The following is a 10,000-nucleotide window of genomic DNA, read 5'->3' as shown; positions in this document are numbered from 1 at the left end:
TGCAAAACACACACACACACACACACACACACACACACACACACAAACCACCCAAAACAAACAAACAAATTCTTCTTCTTCTGCGTTCACTCGTATGCACACGAGTGGGCTTTTACGTGTATGACCGTTTTTTACCCCGCCATGTAGGCAGCCATACTCCGTTTTCGAGGGTGTGCATGCTGGGTATGTTCTTGTTTCCATAACCCACCGAACGCTGACATGGATTACAGGATCTTTAACGTGCGTATTTGATCTTCTGCTTGCATATACACACGAAGGGGGTTCAGGCACTAGCAGGTCTGCACATATGTTGACCTGGGAGATCGTAAAAATCTCCACCCTTTACCCACCAGGCGCCGTCACCGTGATTCGAACCCGGGACCCTCAGATTGACAGTCCAACGCTTTAACCACTCGGCTATTGCGCCCGTCAAACAAACAAATAAAACAACAACTTTGAAACGCGCTGGTGCATATATCATGTTAGTAATTACAAACCAACAACACAGAGGAGTTAAAGGTCTCGAATACACGGTTTTGTCTGGTGAAAGAACACAACCCACAAAACCACCCGCTTTGAAACGCGCTGGAACATCCATTATGCTGACAACAACCAACAACACAGCAGAATTAATTAAAGGTCTCAAATACACGGTTTTGTCTGGTGAAAGAAAAAAAAAAGAAGAAGATGAAGAAGAACAAGAAAAAAGAAAAAAAAAAAAGAAACCCAAACATCCGCTTTGAAACGCGCTGGAGTGTGGCCATTACTTTGGTAACAACATAGCAGAGTTAAAGGTCCTAAATACACGGTTTTGTCTGGTGCCAAAAAAAACAACAACAAAACACACAAACAAACAAACAACAAAAACAACAACAACCCGCTTGGAAACGCGTTGGATCGCCCATTACGTTGGTAATTAATAAGTTAACCAACAACACAGCAGAGGTAAAAGTCCCTAATACACGGTTTTGTCTGGAGCTATAAACGCTTTTAACTCTCTCCATACGAACGGAGAAAGAGACGACGTTAACAGCGTTTCACCCCAATTACCATCATCAAAATATTGCAAGCGGAAGGCTCTTATACTGAAGAGGTGAATGTTGACAAAGAATACCACGATTCTGACGACGGAAGCTAAAGGTTGGGTCATTCAGACACCCACTGGACATCCGAGGGGTCTGTGTAGAGGAGAAGAAGAGGACTGGCCGTACTGAGTGAGTTAAACGCGTCAGAGTGTCCTTGTAAGGCGTAATAATTCATAACATCGGTGACAACTAACACATGAGTGTCGTTATGTCCCAAGTATGCAGTTGCCAATATTCACAATTTTTTTTTCTCCCCTCAAGACGGAAAGAGCAGTGTTCACAAAAAGGCGTTGACGTTCACTTCCGTCAGTCACAAGGAGGAGTGGAGGAGAAGAAATGTGAGTATCAAAGAGCCACGTGGTTTGTCTGGTGCTAAAAATGCTTTGAAATGCGTCAGAGCATCTTTGGTGGTTATACTGTTGGTAAAAAAAAAAAGCAAATATTATTGTTGTCAAGTGCCTTTAAAAAAAAAAAAAAAAGTTATGTTCTTGAGTTAATGTCAGCGGACATAGCCGAGTGGTTAAAGCGTTGGACTTTCAATCTGAGGGTCCCGGTTTCGAATCACGGTAACGGCGCCTGGTGGGTAAAGGGTGGAGATTTTTGCCGATCTCCCAGGTCAACATATGTGCAGACCTGCTAGTGCCTGAACCCCCTTCGTGTGTATAAGCACGCAGAAGATCAAATACGCACGTTAAAGATCCTGTAACACACAAACAAACAAACAACAAAAACAACAACAACCCGCTTTGAAACGCGTTGGATCACCCATTACGTTGGTAATTAATAAGTTAACCAACAACACAGCAGAGGTAAAAGTCCCTAATACACGGTTTTGTCTGGCGCTATAAACGCTTTTAACTCTCTCCATACGAACGGCGAAAGAGACGACGTTAACAGCGTTTCACCCCAATTACCATCATCAAAATATTGCAAGCGGAAGGCTCTTATACTGAAGAGGTGAATGTTGACAAAGAATACCACGATTCTGACGACGGAAGCTAAAGGTTGGGTCATTCAGACACCCACTGGACATCCGAGGGGTCTGTGTAGAGGAGAAGAAGAGGACTGGCCGTACTGAGTGAGTTAAACGCGTCAGAGTGTCCTTGTAAGGCGTAATAATTCATAACATCGGTGACAACTAACACATGAGTGTCGTTATGTCCCAAGTATGCAGTTGCCAATATCCACTATTTTTTTTTTCTCCCCTCAAGACGGAAAGAGCAGTGTTCACAAAAAGGCGTTTGACGTTCACTCCGTCAGTCACAAGGAGGAGTGGAGGAGAAGAAATGTGAGTATCAAAGAGCTACGTGCTTTGTCTGGTGCTAAAAATGCTTTGAAATGCGTCAGAGCATCTTTGGTGGTTATACTGTTGGTAAAAAAAATGCAAATATTATTGTTGTCAAGTGCCTTAAAGTTATGTTCTTGAGTTAATGTCAGCGGACATAGCCGAGTGGTTAAAGCGTTGGACTTTCAATCTGAGGGTCCCGGGTTCGAATCACGGTAACGGCGCCTGGTGGGTAAAGGGTGGAGATTTTTGCCGATCTCCCAGGTCAACATATGTGCAGACCTGCTAGTGCCTGAACCCCCTTCGTGTGTATAAGCACGCAGAAGATCAAATACGCACGTTAAAGATCCTGTAAACCATGTCAGTGATCGGTGGGTTATGGAGACACGAAAATACCCAGCATGCATGAACCACGACAGAGTCATCGGCAAGTCGATGTTGGTCGTGTAACGGAAAGAAGAAGAAGAAGAAGAAACAGTGTTAAAACGACTCCACCCCTCGTCTCTCTCTCCCCCCTCCCCACCCCACTCCTGAACTTCGAATTTGCCATAAACTTCTTCCAGCCTCAAGAGTTATCATACCTTACTGTGACGTCAGAGAAAGGAAGAGAGAGAGAGAGAGAGAGAGAGAGAGAGAGAGAGAGATAGTCAGAGAAAGATTCAAGATTCAAAAACTTTATTACTCAAGGTAAAAGATTTTAGGCATCGCCCAGTCTTCCAATCTGTCCTTGTGACAAAAATTAACAATAACAACATTAACGATAACGACACAAAAATAATAATTTTGTTAACACTGCTACAGCTACTGCTACTACAAACGAAGAATGATCACCATCATCATCATCATTAACATCGTAAAAAGTAATAAAACGAACGCATTCATACATTTAATACACACACCCCTCACCCCAACACACACACCCCTCACTTCCCCGTCCCCTCCCCAGCCCCCCTTTTTTTTCAAACCTGGTCATCAGCAGGTTCGAACCCGCGCCTCCATGATGGTCGATCGCCACTTCCCCTAATCACACACACACACACACACACACACACACACACACGCACACACACCCTCCCCCTCCCTCTCCTAAAAGCTCTCTCACCAGCGGCATCTTGGCCAAGTCGAAGAGCAGGTTGATGCGAGCGCAAGTGGTGGTAAGCCGCGCGGCGTTGGGGCGGCAGGAGCGGTCCGCGCCGGGCGGCAGGGCGTCGCGGACGACGCTGGCGGTGGGGAGGCACTGACCCCAGGGCAGGCAGGGGGGCGTCAGGCACGTCTGCTGGGTCTGCACCACGCAGGTCTGGTCGGCCGCGCAGGCCGTGGCCGGTACGGTCAGGTTGGGGTGCGTCAGACAGTTATCCGGCCCGCACCAGATCTGTTTTCAAATTCAAATTCAAATCCAAATTTAAAAAAACAACAACCCCCCCCCCAAAAAAAAAAACAAAAAAAGCAACAACAAAAAAACCCAAACCAAAACAAAACAAAACAAAACAAACAAACAAAAAACACACACACAAAAAAAACCACACCAAAAAACAAAACAAAACAAAAACAACAACAAAAACAACAACAAAAACAACATGTTATATTTGATATTAGCATTATTTTACTATATTATGTACTGTTTGTTTATTTGTTTTGTTTCATTATTTCATTACTTACTGTTTATAAATGTTATTTGATACAAGTCATAATATGGTTCATCAGCCGTCATGATAAAATTGAAGTGCAACGTTGTGAGCACAGTATAAGCTTTAAGCTTGTTGATGCTCTTTTGTCATTCATTGCATTGTAATCATGTGTATTGTTGAATAATTAAAGATTATTTAAACCAACAAAAACAACAACAACAAAGAAACCATTTTGTTAATCCACATGGAAATTCACTTGTGCAAATCACAGGCTCGTTGTATAAACACCAAGGGGGAGGAATTTATAATTAATGTCCCGTCACACATGTCGGTGATTGAAGACATTTTGTTAAAGTATATATATATATATATATATATATATATATATATATATATATATATATATATTTGAGTATTATCGGTTAGAAAGGGTGGGAGATGTGAATGAACAAACACCAACATAAAATGATCATGCGCAACAGAAAAAAAGGATTAAAGCTAGTCAAATAAGAATTCCCAATAGCCCCTCCAACCACCCCCCCCTCCAACCTCCCCCAACCCGCCCCCCCTCAACCTCCCCCCCCCCTGACACACACATGCTCACGTTAAGACAATAGGATATTGCACAACAATATTTACAAATGAAAACATCCAACAAATAAAAGGTATATATGTATATATTAATAAAACAACATGCGCTCTCTCTCTCTCTCTCTCTCTCGCACACACACACACACACACGCACGCACGCACGCACGCACACACACACACACACACACACACATACGTGTGCGTGCGTGCGTGCATGCGAGTGTGTGTGCGCGTACATGGTGTGCTTGTGAGTGAGTGTGTATGTGCGTTCGTGCATATGTGTGTGTGTGTGTGTGCAAAATTACATGCATCAACAACAGACAGCAAAAACAACATAACAATGTAAACTACAAGCTTCACATGAATCAAACGTACACACACACACACACACACACACACACACACACACACACACACACACACATATATATATATATATATATATATATATATAGTATGAATGAAGAGATTACTTTAAAACAACTTCAAAAGGATCAAAATATATTGACAATAAAATATAAACATATACACTAAAAAAAAAAAGAAAAAAGAAAAAAAAAGGAAGAGATTATTTAAAAGCAACTGCAAAAAAGAAAAAAAAAAAAAAAAAGAAAAAAAAGGGATCATAATTATTAATATTACATTACAGACACAATAAAGATAATAAAATAAATAAATAAATAAATAAATAAATAACCAGACACACCACTGACCTTGGTGCAGCGGACCTTGCCGTTGTCACACATGCAGGAGTTACACTCGTGCTCCCAGATGGCACGGTCACTGTAGAGGCGTCGGTTGTGTTCGCACGACTTAGGGGAAGGCAGCTGTCCTATCACTGCAAGGGGAGGCCAGCCACACCGCATTTATCTATCTATCAGTCTGTCAAATCTATCTACGTATCTATCTATCTGTCCACCCATGTATCTATCTATATGCAATATCTTCATTCATTTGTCTATTTGTCAGTGTACACAATTCGGGGAAATGTAACAATGAATAATGTATTGACAGAATTATTATACTAGCACTGTGCAACTGATCTGCTGGCGTTGGGGGACACTCAAACGTATTTTCATACACTCAAAAACTTTCACCTGCTAGTGTTGTATAAATACCCGGAACCAAAGGGGATGGAGGAACAGCAAAACTACTACTCTTGCTGTTGATGAAGATGTTTCTCTGTCTGTCTGTCTGTCTGTCTGTCTCTCCTTCTAATGTGTGTTTCCTGTCGTAAAGGATGTTAGATTATCAGCAAGGACAGATTCAAAGAATAAGCTACGCCTAAAGATTTTAAAAACGTTTTGAGTTCTGAGTTCTCTCTCTTTTTTTTGTTGTTGTTGTTGTTTTTTTGTTTTTTGTTTTTTGGATGCGGCTATGGCAATTAGGATTTCATTTCGGTTGTGCCGCTAACATAGCGATACTGAACACGAGAGTATAGAAACTGTTGCTGTTTGTTTGTTACAGTTGTAAGTGCAGTGATGCGGCTGCTGGTGTAATACGTGAAAAACCGGAAGGCTAGGAAACAAAACAAAACAAAACAAACAAAAACAATCCCCCCCCCAAAAAAAAACAACAAAAAAACTACAGACGGGGGAAAAAGGGAGGAGATGGGACGGGAGGGAGGGGCGATTTTGAAAAACCAGACTTGAAAGACCTGGAGCCAGTTGCATTGCTTGGTTCAAACTTTTTGACAGTTACACGTGACTAAATGCCTACGTTGACCGATCTACGCCATTGGTCAGTTCCATACTACACACAGTTCAGTTAGTAGCGGGTTACGACCATACTAGGCTCTTCCGTCCGAGCAATGCAGCTGGCTCCTGTGTCAGTGCAGGGATTTGATGAAGTCAGAACATCCTTTTACTGCTCATTAAAAAAAAAAAAAAAAAAAAAAAAATCATTAACCAAATATGAGGAAGAAAACTTTACTCTTTTCATTCTGAAAAAAAAAAAAAAAAAAAAAAAAATCAGTTTGAAAATATCAATTACAAGTATAGATGAGAGACAGCGTGTGTTGAAGAAGCGCGCGGAAAGATAAAGAATACTATCAAACCCTTCTAAAACTGACTGACCAGAATTCACCAATAGACCCACACATTAACAGAACGATATGTATTCAAAGATTACGCCCCCAGAAATACAATGCAAATGGGAAAAACAAAACAAAACAAAGTTTGGTTACATATATTACAATGGCAATGTACGGGATACAAAAGAGGACAAAATAATTGTAAAGAGACCGATCAAGCCCTCAGTCCGAAAATACAGTAAACACAGGCAAAGAGTTGATCCACAAACAGAGGAAACCATTCACTAGTAGTCTAAAACCACATTGAATTCATACAGCGGGAAAAGGAAGAAGAAGAAAGAAAAAAAAAATGCAAGTAAACCTTCTGTGATAGCGATTTCAATTTCGATATATTTAACCCCCTTCACTGCTGAACCTTAATGAAATAAGATCGATGTGGCGGAAATCTGATGGCCAGTAGTCAAGGCGAGAGAGAATGAGAGAAACGACAAGTCTAGATGTTGCGTCAGTGGACAGATATTTCCGAACGGCACTGATGCGCCGCAGATGACAGTAGCAGGACTGACATGTCTGACTGATAAATTTTTGTGCATGGACAGTGTATTGTCAAGGACAACACCGAGGTTCCTGACTGACGTGGAAAGAGGGATGGATCCCCCACAAAGGGCAGTAGTCAATCAACCCTTCTGTCTGTAGAAAAGCAAATACTATCTACTTAAGGTACTTTGATATCAATAATGAGAGTGAGAGAGAGAGAGAGAGAGAGAGAGAGAGAGGGAGAGAGAGAAAGGATAGGCAGAAAGAAAGAAAGAAAGAAAGAAAGACAGAGATATACACCCATGTAAAATACCACCCCCATGCAACACGAGTGATTCATTCCCTGACTATTTCCCACGCCTCACCTGAGTCTGACCGAAAAATCAGAGACATATTTGCTCCAGGTAAAACTGTGAAGAAAAAAAAAGAAAAAAAGAAAAAAAAAGGAAAAAAAAAAAGAAAAAAAAAGCCTCTACAAATTAGAAATAGATATGTGATAGTTATGATATGAATGTTGTTAGAGAACATGCTTCTTGTTAACTGATCATTCTTTAAGTTAGATTATTCTATATGGCAACCTTGGCATAAAGGAACTTCTTATAACCTGTTCCATTTCGGGGTGGGGTTTTTTTTTTCGTTCTATTTTTCTACTGTTTTTTTTTCAAATTTAATTTTGATTTTAATTTTTATTAAATGTTATTTCTTGTGCGACATATTTGCTCAATGGCTCTTGTGATGTCAGGATCGTTTTCCATTTTCCATATCTGAATGCAATCGCTTTTAGCATTTTGAATAATCATCAACTTGGGCTGTTAATGCATGCAAAATTAGTACATGTGTGCGCACGTGTGTGTGCGTGTGTGTGAAAGTGATCACATCTGTGTGCTTTATGTGAGTATGTGTGCATGCTTTTGTGTGTAAATGTTAGGAAGCAGTTTTATCTAATTCAATTTCAAGTCACTGAAGTGCTGTTACTCATTTTTTTGGTTCACATTCCCTGGAATTATCTATCATGGCTATCCGAGCTTAACAACAACAACAACAACAACAAAACACACTAAAACCCCATAATAACACACACACACACACACACACACACACACACACACACACACACAGAAAACAACAACAAAACAAAAACAAAAACACACACACACACAAACACACACACACACACACACACACACACACACACACACACACAGGCGCTAATCCAGCAGGATTACTATTTAAAAAACAACAATAACAACAACACACACACACAAACACAAACACATACACACAGATACACACGCACACACAAACACAAACAAACACACACACACACACACACACACCAAACAACAAACAAACAACAACAACAAATAAAAACCCACTGACCTGATTCACAGCGGTTTCCGGTACGACCTGGAGGACAGATGCACCGAAACCTGGCGATCTCATCCACACAGGTACTGCCGTACGTGCAAGGGCTGGATGCACATTCGTTGATATCTGAAAGAAAAAAAAAAGAAAAGAAAAAAAGTTGGTTTTGCTTTTGTTTTGTGTTTGCTTTCGTTTTTACCTTACGCTTAAGCATACGAAAAATGTGTGAAGATTTCATGACTCATGTTTGCCAAAAACAACGTGAATAAAATACATAAATACATAAATGACTAAATAAACAAAATTTAATGAATAGATGAATAAATGAATAAATAAATAAATAAATGAATGAATGAATAAATAAATAAACAGACAAATAAATAAATAAATAAATGAATAAATATATAGATAAATGAATAACAAACATACAGACAAAAACTACGTGAATAAAATACATAAATACACACACACACACACACACAACAACAACAACAACAACAACAACAACAACAACAACAACAACAACAACAACAACAACAACACACACACACACACACACACACACACACACACACACACACACACACACTACAACACTACAAAACACACACACACACATACCCACCCACCCACCCACACACACACACACACACACACCTACACCCACTCACCCCCCCCACCCACCCCCCCACACACATACACTAGCACAATCTCAGACAGACATGACATACATACATACAGACAGATGCCGGTGAGGACTATAGCCTACGGGTTACCCATGATACTCACTGACACGACAGTCGGGACCAGAGAAGCCCGGGGCACACTTGCACACGTACCAGTTGATGCCGTCAATGCACACACCTCCATTATAGCTGAAGGCGTGTACCATCATCATGAATAAACATACAGAGAGATAGATAGATACATAGATAGATAGATAATTATTAGGTACTGAAATAAATGAACAAATAAATATATATAAACCAAATTTTATGAATGAATGAATGAATGAATGAATGCGTGTACCATCACCATAAATTGACATCATAATAATTAAATCGACAGACAGATAGACAGATAATTAGATAATTAAATGAAAATAATAAACAAATATATAAACAAAGGAATGAATGAATGAATGAATGAATGCGTGTACCATCACCATAAATAGACAGACAAACAGACAGACAGATAGATAGATAGATAGACAGACAGATAGATAGATAGATAGATAAATGAATAAATAGATATATAAACAAATGAATGAATGAATGAATGCAAGTACCATCACCACACATGGACAGACAGACAGATAGACAGATAAATAAATGAACAAATAAATACATACACAAATGAATGAATGAATGAATGAATGAATGAATGAATGTGTGTACCATCAACATAAATAGACATGACAGATATACAGGTAGGTAGATAGATAATTAGATAATTAAATAAATGAACAAATAGACAT

The 10,000-nt window shown here is 39.9% G+C and overlaps 1 protein-coding gene across 1 annotated transcript in view; it reads right to left on the bottom strand.

Moving 5' to 3' along the window:
* LOC143281261 (protein jagged-2-like) overlaps positions 1-10,000 on the bottom strand; it is a 244,788-nt gene that overhangs the window by 6,086 nt on the left and 228,702 nt on the right. The window contains exons 17-20 of the mRNA XM_076586377.1: positions 9,313-9,398; positions 8,539-8,652; positions 5,303-5,427; positions 3,473-3,742 (exon numbers count right to left, since the gene is read on the bottom strand). Coding sequence (XP_076442492.1) covers positions 3,473-3,742; positions 5,303-5,427; positions 8,539-8,652; positions 9,313-9,398 — 595 coding nt within the window. The remainder of the gene's footprint in view (positions 1-3,472; positions 3,743-5,302; positions 5,428-8,538; positions 8,653-9,312; positions 9,399-10,000) is intronic.

Source organism: Babylonia areolata, chromosome 4 (genome assembly GCF_041734735.1).
Source record: "Babylonia areolata isolate BAREFJ2019XMU chromosome 4, ASM4173473v1, whole genome shotgun sequence".
Lineage (NCBI taxonomy): Eukaryota > Metazoa > Mollusca > Gastropoda > Neogastropoda > Buccinidae > Babylonia > Babylonia areolata.
Note: the sequence above shows the minus strand (reverse complement) of the source record. Positions and strands in the feature narration are given on the sequence as shown.